Raw genomic sequence first — 20,377 nt, 5'->3', positions numbered from 1 at the left:
AAAATAAATTGTTTATGAGTGAATGAAAGTAGGAATTAAAGTGAACTAAATCGATTGGAGCTGAACTGAACTGAAATTTTGTGGAAAAGAAGAGTCTCTAAATTTCTTTTATTTTGAAAAAAATTAAAGTTGGTAAAATTGGAAAAATGGAATGGGTATCAGGTGGGGTCATAGTAGTTGACAAATTGAGAACCCTACATTGACCATCCCACTCCAATAAACATTTTACTTTACCATATTTTGTTTATTTTGGGTGGGAGTGAGTGGGGGTTGGAATTTGCTGCCTACTAAACCAAACAGAAGATAATTGGTTTTCATTTAACATACAAATACAAAAGCTAACCCCCTCTCTAATCACATAATTAATTCAACCCTATTTCTCTGTCTTTTGAATTTCAGAAAAATAATTTACAACAATCAATGCCTCTTTCCCTCCATTGCTAATATCTTCTCTCTCCTCCTTCAATTCATTACTCCTCTCTTCTCTCTCTCCTCTGTCTCTGAATCAATTTAATTAATTTACCCTTCTCTGCTAAAATGCACCTTTGATCCCAATTTTCCTTTTCTTTCAAAGTTGAGATCTTTTCATTGAAGAAGAAGAAGAACAAGAACAAGAAGAACCCCAGTAAAGCAATGGTTGCAGAGCCTTGGTTACTGAGAATGGGGAATCAGGTAAGTAGCAATCTGAAAAACTCCCTTCTTTTACACCCAACAAGCACAAGTAATAGTAGTAGTAGAAAGAAGAAAAGTAGCAGTAGTAGTACTAGTAGTTGCTCTAATATTGGTATCTTGTCATTTGAGGTTGCTAATGTTATGTCAAAATTGGTCCATCTTCATAACTCTGTCTCTGATGAAGAGATCTCAAAACTGAAGCATGAATTGATTAAATCAGAGGGTGTTAAGAAATTGGTTTCTTGTGATGATTCTTACCTTTTAGAGCTTGCTTATTCTGAGAGGGTAGATGATTTGAATAGGGTTGCTGAGGTTGTTTCTAGGTTGGGGAAAAGATGTACTGAGCCAACTTTGCTTGGCTTTGAGCATGTTTATGGGGATATTGTTAGTGGTAGGATTAATGTCAAAGATTTGGGGTTTTTGGTTAAGGATATGGATAGTATGATTAGGAAGATGGAGAGGTATGTGGGTGCTACTGCTAATTTGTATGGTGAATTGGAGGTTTTGAATGAATTGGAGCTTGCTACCAACAAGTTTCATTTGAATCATAACCTTGATAGTCGTAGGGCTTTTGATCAGAAGTTGTCTTGGCAAAGGCAGGATGTCAAGCATTTGAAGGATGTTTCTCTTTGGAATCAGACCTATGATAAGGTTGTTGAGCTTTTGGCCAGGACTGTTTGTACCCTTTATGCTAGAATTTGTGTTGCCTTTGCTAATGTCGATGTGCTTCGAGCAGTGCCTCCTGCTCAGCTTGGTGTCAAGAGCATTGGTAAGCTTGAGAGTCGCCGCAGTCTTAGGCTTATGAACCGGAATAATTCTTTGCATAGTCAAACTTGCGAAAAGAAGCCTCCTAGTTTCAAGACTCAATCTAGTCTGAAAAGAAGTGAATTAGACCTGCTTCATCGTCAGGATTTAGTTTATCCTTGTGCTCCTAGTCCAGGGAGGATCTTCATGGAGTGCCTTAGTCTCAGCAGTTCAGCCTCAAGAGTTGATGATGATGAAGATGCATTTTCTTGCAGTGGCCAAAATTCCTTTGTGTCTGAATTCAAAGTTTTGGATGGCATGAAGGAGGAGCATCCAGACTGCTTAAATCGCGCCCATGCTGGATTTCATTATAATGGGGAACATGGGCAGCTTCAAGATTCAGTGAATGCCTCACGTTTTGGCCCCAAAAGTAGGCTGGCCACTCATGCTACTCCGTCCACTGTCGGAGGTTCTGCTCTTGCTCTGCACTATGCCAATGTCATTATAGTTATAGAGAAACTTCTTCGTTACCCACATTTAGTGGGAGAGGAAGCCAGGGATGATTTGTATCAAATGTTGCCAGCTAGCTTAAGAAAGTCTTTGAGGATGAATCTCAAGTCACACTTCAAGAACTTTGCAATATTTGATGGTGCGTTGGCTCATGATTGGAAGGAAAACCTTGATCAGATCTTGAAATGGCTAGCTCCTTTGGCTCATAATATGATCAGGTGGCAAAGTGAGCGCAATTTTGAGCAACAACAGATTGTTTCAAGAACAAACGTTCTTCTACTTCAGACCCTTTATTTTGCAAACAGGGAGAAGACAGAAGCAGCAATTTGTGATCTTCTTGTTGGTTTGAATTATATATGCCGTTATGAACATCAGCAAAATGCTCTGTTGGATTGTGCTAGCAGTTTTGACTTTGGTGATTGGATGGAATGGCAATTGCAATGCCAGGCTTCTTGTCTCGATTGATGGGTAATATGAATGAAGTTGGGGTTTTTTCTTGGTTTAATCAAATACAAAGATATAGATTACTTTGTTTTTGTTGAAAGGCATCTAGGGTTTTGGCTTTGGCTTCTTAAGTACTAGTACATACAAGTAGTTTTCTCTCACTAGAGGGAGGAAGTAATTTTTTCTTCCGAACATTATGTATGTACTTTTGTACATAGTAATGATAATTTCTTACATTTTTATCCTAGATTTCTCTCAACTATCCCAATCGAAGTTCACATATTTGGAATCAACATGTACATTTATCTTTCTATCTTCTCCCTTAGTAAGGTTATAAATTTGCATTCTTGCATCTTTCGTGTAAATAGACAGTTGGTCAATGGTTGAGCTATTGTGTTGGTATAGGCAGAAAGCATTGTTTGTGTGATAGTTGCATAATTAATCTTCTGTTTAAACTATGTAATCTGTGTACATCTGCAACTTCTATGGTCGAGATATATGATAGGAGTCACCAATCTGAGTCATAACTGCATTTGAATGATGGAAGAGCGCTCTCCACTCTCTGTATGATTCGGATCCAGATTTGGTGTAACCGTGTAAGGTTAAAGCTCCCAATACGCCGACTTGAGGAAAAAGAATATAATATGAGGAAGCAACAAATACAACAGAGGTATGATTTCTCCCATTCTTAATGAAGTGCTTGTATTTGGTACGAAAACATTCTTATCTCTAGCATCCTGACGTTTTGTCATTTGTAGCATTGTTACAGTAAGTAAACCTCTTCTCTAGTGACGATATTAAACCTGCTCCATATGCATTAACCATGTCTTTTTGTGTATTGTCGCAACACCTAGTGATGGTGGTTGTGAAAATAGTAATATACTTTTGACATGAAAGCATGTTGCCTTTTGTGTATTGTATTGTAAAGCTAATGGATAGGGATAAAATAGTATAAAACCCACTGATCCATAGATTTATCTTATCTGTCTTTGTTCTGATATGAGTATATTTTAATGAACATAATGACCTGTTTGTAGTTGTAGTATTACCAGGGATTTGATTATGCTGGAGAGAAGAACATGAACTTGCACTTTGTTACTTCATTATCAAAACCACACCTAACGGCACTATGTTTAACTTGCACTAGTATTAATTTATCTCCCTTTCTTTGTAGTGATCGAGCTTAATCCGCACTTATGTTCATCGTTGAGTTTCCATTTTCCAGCATTATCAATTACGAACCTGCTTTTCTGGAGTTTTGGTCTTAGGGTCCAAGGGAGCCCGCCCTTACAAATTTTCCTGCATATCATATACTTGGCATACATCAAAATATATACCAAAATAAAATGTAGAAATATTTGGTGTATGTTTGGTTGAGTAGTATAAGAGTATATTTTAAGGGTCGGTTCTCTTCGGTTAGCTTAATTTCAATTTAATTCAGCTCCAATCAACTCATTTTAATTCAGTTCAATTCCTAATTTCCTTCTCTCATAAACAGTTTAGTTTAGCTCAGCTCAATTGGATAAATCAGAACCGACCCTAATACAAAGGTCAAATGTCCAAAGGAGTATGTTTGTTTTTGAAAGGACGTACACAATTTGTTGCAATAAAAAATATGAGAGCATTTTCATGATTTGGACTGTCCTTTACATGGGAAGTGTAGAGTTAGGTGTTGACATTTTTGTCAAGTAAATATAGTGCAATTATATTTTGACCTGCTTTTACAACCAACTTTGGAAGCTGGTTGTTAACAGGGTACCGAAGCATTAACACGAACCATCAGTGACAACATGTATACACTCCATAAATTGTATTTTCCTGAACTGGGGTGTTCACCACATTTATGTAGCCAACGTACCATGTTTTACACAGTTGGGGATATCAAATAGATAGTAGATTTATTTGATAGATTTTGGAGTCTAATCATGACAGATTATTCTATTTTACTTGTATATAACAGGTAAATTTCATATCTAATTCTCATGTACGAAGTAGACTGATAACGAAAACTGTTTTTTTTTTGTTTGTTTGCATGTTCTTAACTAGAATAAACAAGTGAATTTGAGAGCGGAGGTAGTATGGAGTAATTTGTTCAATTTATACAAGCAACAATGATTTTGGATGACCAACAAGAGTTGGCCTAAGTTCGAGCGGTCGAGCCTTATTTGAATGCAAAAGCTCGTGAGAGACTTACCTATCATAAGCCATATATGTAAACTGGGTCACATCTGAATGTAGTCGGAACTTGGTGGGCATACTTAAAAAAAAATGATTTTGGAGGGTGAGGTGAATATAAATTGAAATCCATGATCAATAAACTTGAAATTTCTATAAGCTTGATCAGTTTCACCAATCCATCATTTGAATTCATTGAGACAAAATAATCCATCAAATTGACGAATTTCAAATTAAATCCATCCCCATCTTAAGCATCACACTAAAAGCCCATATGATCAATTGATCACCAACATTTTTCAATGATATTTTGTTGAATCAATTAAGTAGGGGCTAGTTGACACAACATAGCTAAATCGTTGCTCATTAAATTAATCTTAAACACAAATAGCAATTTTGTCCTAAACTTTGCTATAATTACTTCATATTATTCTAGCCACCTCATCAAGTCCCTAGACTATCAATTTTGCGCTCTGTATTACTTAAATATCATGTCAGCTGGTCAAGATCCCTAATTATGCCACATCACTTGTTCATTCCCTAAACTTTGCCAAAACAGCCTAATATCTGATGATGACAGTCGGATTTTATTATTTGAGTAATGACCCACTTTGTAGTTGAAAGACCAAAATACTACGAATTTTGAAGTTTAGGAGGTTGCATTGATATTTAATGAATTACGAGTAAAAGATGTTCTAAAAGGTGGAAGGTCAAATAAAAACTAAATGTACCAAGCTAATCTTGGTCTAGTGGTAAGATTGTCACCTTTCAATTTTGAGGTTGAGGGTTCAATCCCCACTAGGAACACTTTGGGGGTGGGGATTCTTTACCCTTCTCCCTCACTTTTAAAGTATCTAATCTGCAAAAAATGAAATAAATATTTTTTTTCTCTCTTTTACCCCAAGGCCCCAAGTGTCTAACCTGTAAATATTAAACCGTCTGGTCACGTGGGTCTTCCCTAGTCCTTACCATAATAAATAAATAAATAAAAATGTGGTATCCACAACTCCAAAAACGGGTATTCTTGAAACTTTGGTTACAATGGAGGTTAACAGTTGAAGTTGAAGTTATTGATTCGTCGGTTGGTCTAAATTTAGGAAGAAATTTTACAAACATGAGTTACAGAAGGTAATTTCCATCCACTGATCTTTCTTCAATTCCGTCAATTTATTAATTTCCATGGCAATCAGATTTACTCTTTGTGTATTATTATCAGATTTACTCTTTGTGTATTATTATCAGATTTAAGAAAAAAAAAAAAAGGAAACCAATTTTATTAATTTCCGTGGGTCTCGGGTGGGGTCGCCGGCGATGGTAGGGATCGCCGGATGGGGTTGCTGGGTTGGGTCGGGTTTTGCGGGCTGAAGTGGGTGAACTGTTTTTGAATATTTTAGGGTTCAATCAGATTGAAAATCGTAGAACATTGCTTAGTTTTTAATCAATATGAGATTATCTAGATTATTGAATTCAAACAATTATATACATCAATGAATTACTGGAATTGTGCATTGGGAATTGGCAGGATTGGCCATTGGTGCTCTGATTTGCTGTTAGTTAAGTTGTTTGATTCGCATTTCAGCACTATGTTGCCTGATTGGTGCTCTGATTTGCATTAGTTTAGTTGTTTGATTCGCATTTCAGCACTATGTTGCCTGATTGGTGCTCTGATTTGCATTAGTTTAGTTTGATTCGCATTTCAGCACATTAGTGCCTGAGGCTGTTGCTTCTGTTAACCTTTTCTATGCATCATAAACTGGTCTCATATTGCATTATTGGTGATGATTGCTACTCGCTTTCCTGTTTCATACATTGGCTTAAGTTGTGGTGTCATCTCTTGATTTCAGAGAGACTCGTGCTTCTAAAGCTGGCCTTTTTGATGGATACGATAACATTGAAGAGGGTGGTCTTAGGGCATCTTCAACTGACATTAGTGAAAATGAGAATGATAAAGCTCTTGATAGCCTAAAAGACCGGGTTTTCTTTTTGAAGCAGGTATTGATCTTTTTTTTTTGCATCAATTTTAAGTTGAATGTTTCTTAGTTTGAGCTTTAATTCGAATTGTCATGCAGCAATAGGGTATAAGGACACAGGATGTATGTTGCTTATTAAAGAAGGGGGTATATGTATATGTACACATTTTTTCATGAAACAAATAGGATATAAATAGCAATTAAATGTATTTTCGTTGTTGTTAATGTTGTTGTTTAAAGCTCCCATTCAGATGTACCTATGCACACACACATAATTCCCGTTTCTCTTTAACAAATTAAATAGTAACAAAATGTTAAATTAATTGAAGGAAAATTTGTTTGAAAAGACCTTTTAATCTTTTATAGTAGTCTTATTATGACGAAGGGCCTTTTATAAAAAAAAGTGGCAAAGTAGAACCTTAAAATGAAGGTATTATTATTATTATTATTATCTCAAAAACAAAAGCCATACAACCTACAATAAATTAGTGGGAAGCCGAGATACTATCTGGGCCCCCACTCCTCTAGCTATTGCAAATCCTACCCTAGTGAAGATATGAGCTGCAGCACGAGCCCTAATGTCTTGCGTCGTCGAGAACCTTTGAATCCGCTTCAGTAACGCAACATCCTCTTTCTCTAATTCCCCAAGCGAAGAAAAGGAGAAGGGAATAAAACCATATCCAATCGCTTGACATCGAACTTCATACTTAACCCACTTCCGATGAGCTGCATCAGCCACAACCCGGCCAGGAATGAAGTCAGATAGCCCTGACTGTGTCAAAGGAGAAGACCCTGTCAAATCAACACAGACATCGCGATCACGATCCCATGAATAAAGTAACACATCCGCAGGTTTGAGGGCCTCGTCGTTCCCTCCAGCCAACCCAATGTCAACCTCTTTTCTCGCTGAAATCCCAAAACGAAAGCAACTATCAACAAGGGTATCCCGAACAACATTATGCCGATGTTTAATACCCACAATACCAGCACAAGACACTGCGTGATCACCGAAAATATCTCCAGCAAAAACCCTCGAACAAGCAGAGCACAACGTCGAGATAGAGAACAATGGTACACCCAACCGATAGGACAACACACAGCGATAAGTCTTGGTGTTCATCGTCTGACCCAACCCTGAAATAGGAACCGCCCGAAGCCAAGCAGAGGTGTGATCACGCATTATTATTATTATTATTATTATTATTAATATTATTATTAATAATAATAATAATAATAATAATAATAATAATAATATACCCTGAAATAGGTATTATTATTATTATTATTATTATTATTATTATTATTATTATTATTATTATTATTATTATTACTACTACTATTATTTTTAATTTTTTTTTTTTGGTGATTGGGACCTTGCCCTGGATTTAGACCTTTGAATATATTTTATCAACTTAGGAAAAATGGTAGAGCCGTGCAACCTTTCAAGCAACGCATCGATCATTGGGATTGGAAATTTTTCCAGTACGGTCACTATGTTCAAAGCTCAACAATCGATCCGAAGGTCCTTCCTTCAGCGTACGCGGCAAGAAAAAAAGGGCTACATGAAGGCTTAATAATGTTGCCTTCAACATTTCTTTTGTACTCATGGTAGTAGTTAGGTTGAACACTCACCGGGTTGCTTCCTTCCTTCAACATGATGCCCCTAATCTGTTGGTAACCCTTCTGACACCTCAATACCTAGGAAACTGATGCATTACCTCCTTAAAAAAATCCAGAACCTCCATCTTCATTCCTCCATGAGCTCTCGTATCCTCCATTTTATTCATTTCCACCAATACCACATAATTACATTTCTCATCCTTACAAATGGTGTGTATCATAGCTTTTAGGAGACTTGAGTTTCTTTAAGGTCGAGTCAAAATTACTATTGACCGTAAACCTCATCACATGCGTTTTCAAACCATCTCACCATTCTCAAGGACACCCAAACTCCCTACCTTGGGTGATTGGAGCCCAGGTGCTCTCCATCACGAAAGTGGAGATGAAGATGTGAGTTGCGGTCGTATCAATTATCACAATCGCTTCTTTATCTTTTATCCACCCTTCATCTTCATCGTTTTTGGGTTGGCGATGTCAAGTATTGACACCTCCAACATTGTCCTTCTCCTCCCATTCGTCATCATCGCTCCAGTTCCCCATTTCCACCCCAAGTCCTTCATTGGCCACCATTAATACAATTCTTTCTCTCCTTTTACACCAGTGACCTTTTATCCATTGACAAAGGAGGATCACATATTATTTCAGTTACTAAGTATTCCACTTACAAAGGAGGAACTTGATACCATTAGGTTTGGAACTTAATCCCCCTCATTTGTTTTGTAATATTTCACAATCAATACTACCATCAATTCCATTTTTTTTTGAAGACTTGGGATTTTTTTATCTATATCATAGATATGCAATGACCTTTTATCTTCAGCACATAGGTTCAATTATTGGTATATTTGGGTGTAGAAGAAGAAGAATCAAACTGTAAAGTATTAGATTTTAGTACTCAAATGTACAATATTTCTTATTAAATCTGTTTGTGAATGTAAGTGGAGAGAGAAACATATGGATTCATGTTTTGAGGAGAGAGAAGCGTATGGATGCATGTGATGAGGGGAGAGATGGAGAGAAATAACAACCTATAAAGTTAAGAAAAAAATTGTTGCAAATAATGTGTAGCATCCATTTTTGGCAAAAGTTGCAAATAATATGAAATGGAAGTTTATACAAGTATTTCTTTTATCATACTTCTTGAGTTATTGAGTCGTATTCAATGTTACGAATTAGTTGTTTGTTGGATCTGTTGATGATATTTTTACTTAACAAAAGTAAAATTAAGGTCACAATGATCATTACTGAATAATATATATGTCCTATGGTTTACAAGTTGCTAGAATCCTTTTATGAATTTAACATTATTCCATGAAAATACTTTATTTTGATTCTTCATAGGCTTGTAAGCCATGCTTGCTGGGTATTTTCTGCTTGTGAATCCTGGGGAACTGTCTATTCGTACGTATGCACTACTTGCTTTGATAGAGTTTGCTGAGTGAAACTGCTTTTAACTTGAGTAAGCTTTTTGTAGGGGTTGGACAATTCAAAGTCTTCACATCCTGCTAAACACTATCAATACTTGACTTGAAAGGATTTGATCTATGTTTCTGGCTCTTTTGTTAATTCAACATTCATTCTTTTCAAATCCAACACTTTAAACCTTATATCTTTGTGCAATGCTTGAATTTTTGTCACCATTAGGCTAGAGTTCACCGCTAATCATGTCAGAGCAATACTATAATTGAACCATAAATGGAAAAGAGGACAATCATTTTGAAGTGCAGTTAGATTTCTGCACATCGCTCCTAATATTTAGATCTCTTTAATCATGTTAACATAGCCAATTCTGATGATGTCTGCTTTTAACTCATGTCAGCTGTCTGGTGATATACATGGTGAGGTTCTTAGCCATAATCGTCTCCTTCATCGGATGGTATGTAAGTATATACCTTGCTTTTAAAATTAGTAATTTGGTACGTGTTAGATCATATTGCTTTACATTTTTTTTCCCGATTATAATAAATTTGGATACTGATGCAGGGGAATGAAATGGATGCATCAAGAGGTATATTGTCAGGAACTCTTGACCGCTTCAAGATGGTAAGATGATATCATGTTAAGTTACTTGTATATTCTTGCATCATTGTTTTGTTGTTCTGTTGACATTGTCTTGTGTTGCATGTATAACATCTTAGGTGTTTGAAAGGAAGTCAGGACGTGCAACTTGCAAGCTTGTTGGTTTCCTTGTGGCATTTTTTTTGTTATTGTACCTCTTCATCAGGTAAATTTAATCTTGTTCAGTTCCAGTTATGATTATAATATTAATGGTATGATAGTTTCCTTGCATGTACTTTTCCCATCCAATTCTCTGAGGTTTATGTTCTTGAATGAAATTTCTCCTTGCATGTCTCATATCTGAATCATCTGAGTTCGCAAGCAATTGATTTATTACAGAACCTTTTTTCTTCTTGTTATTAAAGTAATCATTAGTTGATCATGCTTTGCTGGGATGAGGAGAGGGAATTGTTAAAGATTATCAATGAGCAACAGAAAACTCTTGTTGGGAGACTCACCCACCATAAGCCAAGGTGTGCAACCCAGGTTGGATCCGGATGTAGCCGGAGCTAAGCTCCGGTGAACCGGGTGGGACAAACAAAAAAAAACAAAAAGGGATCAGAAGTTGCTTTGTTATAATTTTTGCAACTTTTTGTTTAGATGGGTTCTCAACAGACCACTTCACATAGAATAGGATTCTACACTCAACCAGAATAAACACCACTTGTTTCTTTTTGGGATTATTGATTTTGTTTTGATAATTATCCTAAGAACATAGCGTTAAAGTATTTATTAGCAACAATGGGTCATTCCCTGTGGTTGAGCTGCAAAGCCTTAGTGTTGTGTATATGTGCCTAAGAGTGCATATTTTCACATATTTCCACTGAATAACTGATATGTACAATATATTTACAGGGTCCTTGGACATTCTATGTAGTGTGAAGTGAAGAAATGCAGGCTAGTTTATGTATGAGATGCATGAGTGAAAATTTTCTTGATATGAGGAGCGGCAACAACAGTGTGGATGCACACTTGCATGTTTGAGGGGGTGCTAGATGAAAGGCGTGTGCACTTTTGGCAAGCTAACAAGCCAAATGCATGTGTAATTTTTTAACATAATCTTTTGACGCAAAACTGACAATTCATTCAATCATATACAAATTTTGGTACTGTTTTGTAAAAAGGAAATGGCACTTTGTATAGGGTGGGAGCAAAAGAATTAGTCTTAGATCTATGAACTTGAAGTGATGGTGTGTGTTGGTTATTGACTTGTTGTATAACTGAGATCAGCTTGAATTTGATTTTAGCCTTCAAAATGGGTTGGTAAGGAGGACTCGGTGTCAATTATGATCAAGCTGCCGGCTATGGACCAAGGGCAAGTCGGGTAACTCCTAGATGCTTTTTGTGTTGTTTCAAGTTAGAACCCTTTACCAGGATGTTGTCCACATTCTTCTACTTTGGATACATAAACTGAGATTCTTTGCATCTTTATTAAATCTAAATCAACTACTTTTACCGGTTAACATATCCAAAGCATAGCCAAGGACACAACGGGCAGAGGTGGAATATTGGAAATCACCATAGTTGGCATCGTCATGGACAACAAGTTCAGTGACCTATCATCACTACCAATGAATAGGAAAAATTCCTGTACCACTATGGAGGTATTGTTTGAATCTGTCGAATATATAAGCGAGATTTATTTAGGAATAGAGGGACTTGAGGGAGTATTAAAAAATATTGCAAATTGATTTTAATTTTGTTTGAAACTTTCTAATATATTCTTACTCAAAACAAAGTAATCTTCAGATATTTTAGTTATGAAAGCTGATATTTTTTTTTTTTTTTTTTTTTTTTTTATGAAAGCTGAATTTGTTATCTACTGGTAATCATATTCTAACTAATATAGTTTGACAAAATTATGAAATTTAGGAATAATTATGAAAATTAGGGATAATTCAAGTGTTCCTGGGATTAATTAGTCATACTCTAACCAATTTTAAGTGATCTTGGGATTAATTCTCATTACTGGTTCTAGTAGCTCTTTCGAGTTTCAATAAATAAATAAATTAATTAATAAATAAAATATTATCAACTGTTAAGCATGGTTGTACAATTTTAAATTATCGACTGTTAAGCTATAGGGCCAAGGTAATTTGTTGAATCATTCTTAAACCAAGTTGTTTTTTTTGCTGATTAATTAATTAATTGATTAATTAAATGTGGGACCTCTTTCTGTTTGGGGTAAGATGATGTAATTATAAAATACTCAAAGTTCTCTTAGATCTGCTTCATTTCATGTCATCCCATGATCCCATACCCTTAAGAGAGTTGAGTGAACCTGAATATAGTCAACATTTATACATTAATATTTTATTTATGGAGAGATGCAGTGCACTTTGAGTATTTTCTTTAGCACAGACACAGCATATCAACTCCAGCTGCTCTTGCTAACCACTTGGCTTTATTTTTATTTATAACCCACTTGCAAGGAGCCTTTATTTTTATTAAATTACAAAGAGGTTAAGACGATAATAGACGTGTTTGGCAAAATTAGATGTTGTAGACCTTATAGTGTACTCCGTAATAAATACTCCGTAGTAGCTAATTGAAGATGCTATATGAAGTATGAAACACATGTTGCTTACAATTATGCAGCAAGTACGTGTATGCACATGCAGTTTGCAGTTCTCGGAATGAAATTATAATTATTCCACTTATTGTGTGAATGTGTGATGCTACTAAATTTTTAGAATTAATTCTCAGGTACTAGTAGTTGATGAATATAATAGTTACAACATTATTGTTTCAGTACAATCAACTTTTACTTGTGTATATATAAATATAATACTAAGTATATCAGGTTAATTGCCAAAGGTAAAAACACAGATTTACCTCAATTCTTAACATCAATCTATAACTGCATTTTCTCAATATGTGTTTCAATGTAGATTTACACTTTACAGCATCTCCTAAACCTGCTAATTCCTCTAATTTCCTTTCATTCACCAAACAAATGAGATACTTTCCCCTACCTACTGATTTACCTGTGTATAAGAGAGACCTTGGAGCTCAACTTCTTACACTCCGTTTGAATCGTAAACAAGATTTTTTTTTTTCTTTCTTACAATAAAAAGTATCACAAAATCGCTTTATTTGGCTGCACTTAAGACTCTACGAACCTCATCGATGATTTCCTGTAAAAGAACTGGTTTTCTGATAACCCCATTTATTCCAACCTGCTTAAACCTCTCCCAGAATTCATCATCATCAGTAGCTGTTAAAGCAATAATCACAGGCCAGCTGCGACTTCTGCTCCTGAGCTTACAGATCTGCGTTGCGACTTCAAACCCATCAAGCTCATTCATATGAAGTTCTAGGAGGACTATTTGGTAATTTGAGCTTGATGGACCGAGTGCACTAAGACACTCAAATCCTGACGACACGGCAGTAACTAAACAACCCAGCTTCTCGAGTAACTTTTTTGTCACAGCCCTGTTGATATCATCATCATCGGCTAATAATACTTGAAGGCCCTTTAAACTAAAGTTGGAGGCGTTATCTGATGATGGTTCTCCTGATTCAGAGATCGTTATTCCAATGGAAGGTCGTAACTGGAAACGTAGGACCAGTGCCATACTTTGAGGAAACCCCTGAGGATTTGGGACTACCCAAATATTTCCTTGCATCAACTGTCAAATTGTAACAACAGTCAGAAATTCAATGAAATCAAATAATTTTCCGGATTCAAGAGTTTTTGGTATATTGCTGTATTTTATGTAAGCACTATGTGACAATATCAACAGAACAAATTACTCAGAACCTATTCTCAGGAATAATTATAATTTCCAACCAAAAAGGCATAAGAATTAGCACAAAGAATCTCCAATTGAAAGCAATAGATTGATTAAGCCATCTCAGCCTCAGAAAGCATACCCCTTTTAGATAATTACAGGAAAGTGGGCCCCTTTTCCCTGCTAAGACACCACACTACACTTCCACAAATCCAGAAAAGAAAAGAAAAATAAAGGATATAATAATACAGATCTCCAGCAAGAATCTATTGTTCCAGAAATATATTAATATTACAAGTACATCAATTCACTAAAGATCTATCTTCTTGTGGCATCTTGAATTCTTTACTGCTTATGATTAAGATACGTTTGTTTATAACCCTTATACTAATAAATTATGTCGAATTACATCGTTAAGCACCTATGAGGTCAAACAACTCTCCAAATTTGTAACAGATATATATTCCTTACAATGTACTCCCTCCATCAAAATAAAATGTTACTTCTTACTTCCCAAGGAGCTGCTTAGGTGAACTATAAGAAGTAGCATTGAATGACATAGCGATTTGAGGAAATTATGAACAAAATCATGCAATGAAAAGGAAAGTGAGCATATATTGGGAGGGTTCAAATTCTAAGGCATTGATATTGGGTTGGACGGGTGATACATAGCACCACGCTGCAATAGCTACTTGTTCAACTAATGTTTGCAAATGTTTTGGGTGGGTGCAAAGTGGAAATATAAACAAACTGAATTTAAAAGATATAGTTCCTCTAACCTGAACTAGCTTCTGGCAAACGCTGAAACTCAAGTCGCGATCCACAATCTCATTACTGCATCTTGGACCACTGTAGTTTGAGGCCAAGGCTGAATCGTCTGTAAAGATAGCAGTATTGGTAATCTCAACTTCAAATCGGATATAAACATTTCCATCAGAAGAGCCTGATCGCCAGGTTGCCCATCTTTGATCATTCCTCCCTTGACTTCCATGTTGAGAGTACACCCGGAGAACCATAGACCCACCACCGGTGTTGTTCTCCACCAAGTTACCTACCATATGCAAGATCACCTGAAATACCCTTTTTTCGTCACCCAATACATTATCAGGTATAGTCCTATCAACTTCAATACTAAAGCCAAAACCATTTTGAGCGCACAAGCATTTAGCAAAACAACCAGCTTCAGTTACTAAGGCATGGAGCCCAAATGATCTGAATTCAGATGGAAATCTCCCACTCTCTTTTGGTGAATCGTCCATTACATCATTAATCAAAAGCGAAAGGACATTGCCAGTTTTCATCATTGTATCAACAATTAGTTTCTGTTCACTGCTTAATTTCTCGTCTTTCAGTACTGAAAGCAGCCCGAGGACTGAGTGCATTGGCTTTCTCATCCCATGGCTCATCACTCTCTGAAATGAGTTCCTTGCTTGACTTGCCATCAATGCATTTCGCTGTGCCTGTTGCAGTGCACGATTCTGCTCGGCCAATTGATCTCTCATGAGCTGTGATTCCTCTAGGATGGCAGCATGAGAGATAGCCACAGCAACTTGATCAGCAACCACCTTGATAATCTCAAGCTCAGGATTGGTCCATGACCTCTCTTGGCCACATGGAAGAACCAGGACTAATATAGCATAGCAAGCCTGCATCAACTCAGGAGTTCCTCCTTTAAAATTTGAGACCTTGAGCATTGGCATACGTATTGCAGCGACAGCACCAAAATGTTCCAATCCTCCACTGCTGGCAACAGCAAGGGCTGAATCTGGTCTGAGTATCTGGACCTCATCTCTCTCCTTAATCTTTCTGACATCAGGGTCAGCATAGGGCACTCTGCAGTGGCTGAAACTCTGAAAATTCCTCCCTTTCAATCCATGAGTCAAAATGACCTCAGTCCTATTCTCATTAGGCATCCAAACAGCACAAGTCTGCAAATCCAAGGTCTTAGACAGCTCAACCATGGTAGTATGCAAGATAGTATGCCTATCCAAAGACTTTCGAATTTCGTGAGTAAGCATCCTAACATGCCATCCAGCCTCACTTTGTCTCTTAATCATACCAACCTCCCTACCCAAATCCCAAGTCTTCTTCTTCAACATAAATTCTCTGACCTTGACTTTGAGAAGCAAAGGGATGAGGGTGATAAGGGTAATGGCAGTAGCACAAGAGACAAGAGCAGTTAAAAACTTAAAAGTGGTGAGCGCGACGGCGAGTTGAAAGGCATGAGGACCATAAGTCCAACCATTAAGCAAATGGGTCATACCACAAAGAACAATGAAGGCTATGAATTGGAACAGAACCCACTTAAAAGGAACATTTGAGCAGCTAACAAAATAAAGGAGCTCAATTGGGATACTAAAATAGGCAACAGCAATCAAGAAATCACTCACCCTTTGACATTCTAGAATGCTCTCAACACTCCATAGCCCCTCATCCTCACAATTGCATCTTGGGTAACCATTCTCATTGGCCGAAGCACAAACAACCACAAGAGAAATCAACAGAGACACCCTCAACAACATTTTTAATTTTTAATAATTAATTATCAATATCAATTAAGGATTAATGACTATGAATAAGCCCTCAAATGTAGTTGTATGCAAGATTCAAGTTTCCAGCTTCCAACTCCATAACCTGAGCAATCAAAATACATTAACAATTAGATTATGAAATTAGGAATGAACCCTTTTCCATTATTAATATCATTGTTGCTATTCCTCCACTTACTTTATCTAAATAAATAAAGAACCCCACCATTTTTATGTTCCATTCCAAATCTTCAAATCTCATACAAGTATGATATTCAATAAAAAAACATTAAAAAGTAAAAAATAAAAAACCCACCTTGGAATCTTGAAGAGAAACCCCAGAATCTGAATTAATTTATACAACCGGCGGAATCCTGGTGTAGTTGATTGGATCTTTCTTTCTCCTCTTGTATAGCAGCTGCTACTGTTGTTGTTGTTGCAAGAATTTGGTAGTCTAAAATGAGAACAAGAATAAAAGCATGAACACCCCAATTAATGAATTGATTAAGACTTCATTACCAAAACTAGGATTATAATTGCAAAGAATTGTTTCAGCCCACCTTGCAACGCAAAAAGCGGTGTTCATATTCCAAGAATTGACATGGAAGAAAACTGGTAAGAAAGACGAAAGAGAGAGTCCAATTGTTAGTGTAACAGAAAAACGTAAATTTTGATTTGGAGGGTGGAAGTCGGGCAGATGTCAGCGCCGTTGTTTAAGAACAGCGGTAATTAAATTAGTGAACAGCGTGGGGTCATGTTCTTTCTATATGTTACGATTAAGAGAATTTGGACACTTGAATCCTTCCCCCCTAAAAAATATGATAAGAACTTGGACACTTTTGCCTGTAAACGTATTTTTCATTTTAGGAAAGTATTTATTACTAGTTTACTCCTACTTGCATTTTTCATTTTTTGAGAGTCTAGACTAGGGGTGCTGATCGAGCGAGTTGATTATGAGCAGAGGGTTGCTCGACTCCTACTCGGTAAGTTTCGAGTTGAGTCGAGTTGATTATGAACTACTCGTTTAATTTAAAGGTTTAATTTTTTTGAATTTCAAACATTTGTTATTCTCTTTATATAATTTTTTTTCAATTAAAGCGTAGCAATTTAAATTTATTAAGTGTCAAGGTAACTTTTTGTTTTTATAGATTAAAGAACATAATAATATTGAATTTCTTGTACACTTATCGAGTTTCGAGCTGATTAGAGTGAGCATGAAACAACTCGAGTCGAGTTTGAGTTGCTCTCGAGCTGCTCAACTCGATTAGCACCCTTATTCCAAACCTCTAAAATTTAAATACTTAGATTTTAATTGTCGGATTTCTTCTTCTTTTTTTTTCTTTGTTTTTTTTTTTTTTTTTTTTTTTGAGAGCTACAAGGGTTGGTGATGAGAATCGATTTCAAGATCTCTTAAAATCGGGAGGAAAACTCTAACAACTTATGCCTAATTCTCTTATGTCAATTTTTGGAATTTTATATGTAGTGGTTGGGTGAGTTTACATTAAAAACGAATTCACCCATTACTTTTTTTTTTCTTTCATTATAACTATGTAGTTTTAAAATTAAATGTTTTTTTTTTTTTGTCTCAATTCTTGTACAAATAGTAAATGTTGAAAATATTATACAGAAACTAGCATTTTGTACAAAGTTGTTTTTCCTGTCAGGTTATCGGATTAAGCACTTTGAAAGTGAGGGGAAGGGTAAGGAAGAAAGGGTAAGAAAATCATCACCTTCAAAGTATCTCTAGTGAAATTTGATCCCACAACCTCTTAATTGTGAGATACGAAGTATAAACTTTACCATTAAACTTAACTTGGTATACGGAGTATGTTGAAAATAGGGGGTAGGGGAGGGTGAGAGGGTATAATAACAAATCCAAATCCAATTCAAATTCCAATTCCATTAAAGTGTGTTAATTGATACAGTTACGTAAGATGTTCATGTTGTTTGTACATCCGGTGGTGTAAGTGTGTAACATTCATTGAATATGAATATGAATATTGACCGCTGACTGTACTCATACAGCCTTTTGTACTGAAGCCGAGATATTATCTGGTAAGGTGTAGTCCATTGTTAGCATTTTGTAGCCCTTTACTTGAGATTTCATCCCTGCACTTTGATTCCTCTTTTATCAGGGCCCACACCCACAGCCCCACAGCCCCACTAGTCAAGTCTCAAGTAGTCAAGTCCCATATTTTTCCTTTTCTTTTTTGGAAAGTGAATGGAGAAGAAGGAAAAGAATTTGTTCCTGCTTCTCCCACTTTACTCTTTCTAGGAATATCCAAAATTTCTTCACTTACAAATTATACTCTTCATTTTTTTAATAATTGAAATACTTTTTTTTTTTTTAATTTATATATCCATTTTATAATATTTGATATACTTCTTAATTTGATAAAGAAACACTATAAATTTGTCCCATTAATCTTACATGTATAAATATTTTACGGTCTTATCACTATATACCATTAAGTAATTCGTTTATTCACCATCTTATTCATAAATCAATAAAAAAATTCAAATTCACCATATGTTCATGAGTTTGATAAAAATGTCACAATGTACCCAAAAGCTAATTAAGCTAAGTGATAGCATAAGATTGGATTTCTTTTAAATTATTTACTTTTAAAAATAATTATTAAAAAAATAAAAAATAAAAAACCCATATCCACCACTCCTCAGCCAGCCAGCCAGCCACCCACCCTCCCTCCCTGCTCGGACCTTAGCATGCATTCCCCTTGAACCCCCACGCCGATGCCCAACCCCATCCTTGAAGTCCTGAACCATCCTTACCCTAAAACCTCCCCTCCCCTCAAAAAATCTCTCTAAACACCTACCGACGCCCAAACCCCCTCCCCCGAGTCAACAAATCCAGGCCAATTCACCCTTTCCCCCTACCGTTTGCTCCCCCTACCCCCCAAACCATCACTCCAAAACCCTAAAAACCAAAATTTAGGGTTTCAAGTCAATCAATTTGCATAAATTAAAACTATATGACAAGTTAAAGTGTAATATTTTTTTTTAAATGAAGGGATGGAGTATTGGTTAAAATTTTGCATTGGCAGATATGCTGATTAATCTTGGACACTAAAAAATCACTTAGAGAATATTGTGATGCATCTTTAAAATAAGAATTATTTTTCAATTGCTGTAATAAAATTTTAACCATGGTAACTATCAAGGGAGAATCTTCATTAGGGTTATGCTTTTTATTAGGGCTACAATTTTTTTTTACGTAGTAGTATTTTTATTGAATCAATTCAAACGTTTTTAACCCAATGGTATGTTCTTAATGGGTAAAATCTTTGAGTTTGTGAATCCCCTAGTAAGCAACAACTAGAGTAGTTGGTGTGTAATAAAAATGGAAGGAGGGACAACCGGCAGGGCATTTTAAATTGTTAAGACGAGACATTGAAGACACACTCCCACTCCCACTCCTTCCGACTCTTACTCTTCTTTGGCCAATGTCAAGCACATGCAGCTCACCGACCCACCTTATGATCGATCTCTTAGCTTCGTATTCCCCTTCATAAGAGCAATACTATATATTTACCACATGACTTTGTACAATTAAGTCCACTATTTAGTATATAACTTATTAACGTGTGACGGGTACATAGTAAAACAATAAAAATTACTATCCGATCCCTAAATAGGTATCTCTTAAGAATAAATGTGCTGAAAACTTGTAAAGGATAGAGTAAATGACTATTATTCCATAAAATATTGACAATGTAATAAAAAAAAAAAGTATGTACATATAGTATTAGAGAACGCTTATGACTTATACAATCATATGTACATACAAAAAGACAAGAAGTATTAAAAGTGTACACAACATTAGATACATATATATACTATGACAGCCATGTAATTACATTTATAATAAGATACAAAATATGTGGTAATTTCGTTGAAGTGA

The 20,377-nt window shown here is 35.9% G+C and overlaps 3 protein-coding genes across 3 annotated transcripts; 2 read left to right on the top strand and 1 right to left on the bottom strand.

The window, feature by feature from the left end:
- The first annotated feature begins 260 nt into the window (after positions 1–260).
- Positions 261–2,704, top strand: LOC110689339. Its single transcript, XM_021866111.1, has one exon. The coding sequence runs from the start codon at positions 634–636 to the stop codon at positions 2,389–2,391; it is 1,758 nt and encodes a 585-aa protein (XP_021721803.1). The 5' UTR covers positions 261–633; the 3' UTR covers positions 2,392–2,704.
- A 2,796-nt stretch (positions 2,705–5,500) lies between these two features.
- On the top strand, positions 5,501–11,463 carry LOC110689338 (bet1-like SNARE 1-2). Its single transcript, XM_021866110.1, has 6 exons — positions 5,501–5,673; positions 6,390–6,537; positions 9,955–10,011; positions 10,119–10,178; positions 10,274–10,359; positions 11,049–11,463. Exons 1-6 carry the CDS (start codon positions 5,537–5,539, stop codon positions 11,068–11,070), a joined length of 510 nt encoding a protein of 169 aa, XP_021721802.1. The 5' UTR covers positions 5,501–5,536; the 3' UTR covers positions 11,071–11,463.
- A 1,560-nt stretch (positions 11,464–13,023) lies between these two features.
- Positions 13,024–17,302, bottom strand: LOC110689337 (ethylene receptor 2-like). The gene is made up of 4 exons (XM_021866109.1): positions 17,016–17,302; positions 16,772–16,909; positions 14,707–16,561; positions 13,024–13,825 (listed from the first exon to the last, which is right to left on the bottom strand). Exons 3-4 carry the CDS (start codon positions 16,447–16,449, stop codon positions 13,286–13,288), a joined length of 2,283 nt encoding a protein of 760 aa, XP_021721801.1. The 5' UTR covers positions 16,450–16,561; positions 16,772–16,909; positions 17,016–17,302; the 3' UTR covers positions 13,024–13,285.
- Positions 17,303–20,377: the final 3,075 nt, after the last annotated feature.

Source organism: Chenopodium quinoa, unplaced genomic scaffold (assembly GCF_001683475.1).
Source record: "Chenopodium quinoa cultivar QQ74 unplaced genomic scaffold, ASM168347v1, whole genome shotgun sequence".
NCBI classification, from domain to species: Eukaryota; Viridiplantae; Streptophyta; class Magnoliopsida; order Caryophyllales; family Amaranthaceae; genus Chenopodium; species Chenopodium quinoa.
The sequence above is the reverse complement of the archived record's forward strand: the minus strand, read 5'-3'. Positions and strand labels throughout refer to the sequence as shown.

Excerpts from the sequence above, each read along its gene's own strand:
- LOC110689339 (XM_021866111.1), top strand. The coding sequence starts at position 634 with ATGGTTGCAGAGCCTTGGTTACTGAGAATGGGGAATCAGGTAAGTAGC.
- LOC110689338 (XM_021866110.1), top strand. The coding sequence starts at position 5,537 with ATGTGGTATCCACAACTCCAAAAACGGGTATTCTTGAAACTTTGGTTA. Across the intron at positions 6,538-9,954 it reads GGGTTTTCTTTTTGAAGCAG|CTGTCTGGTGATATACATGG; the intron begins GTATTGATCTTT and ends AACTCATGTCAG. Across the intron at positions 10,012-10,118 it reads ATCGTCTCCTTCATCGGATG|GGGAATGAAATGGATGCATC; the intron begins GTATGTAAGTAT and ends ATACTGATGCAG.
- LOC110689337 (XM_021866109.1), bottom strand. The coding sequence starts at position 16,449 with ATGTTGTTGAGGGTGTCTCTGTTGATTTCTCTTGTGGTTGTTTGTGCT. Across the intron at positions 13,826-14,706 it reads TTTGCCAGAAGCTAGTTCAG|TTGATGCAAGGAAATATTTG; the intron begins GTTAGAGGAACT and ends ACAATTTGACAG.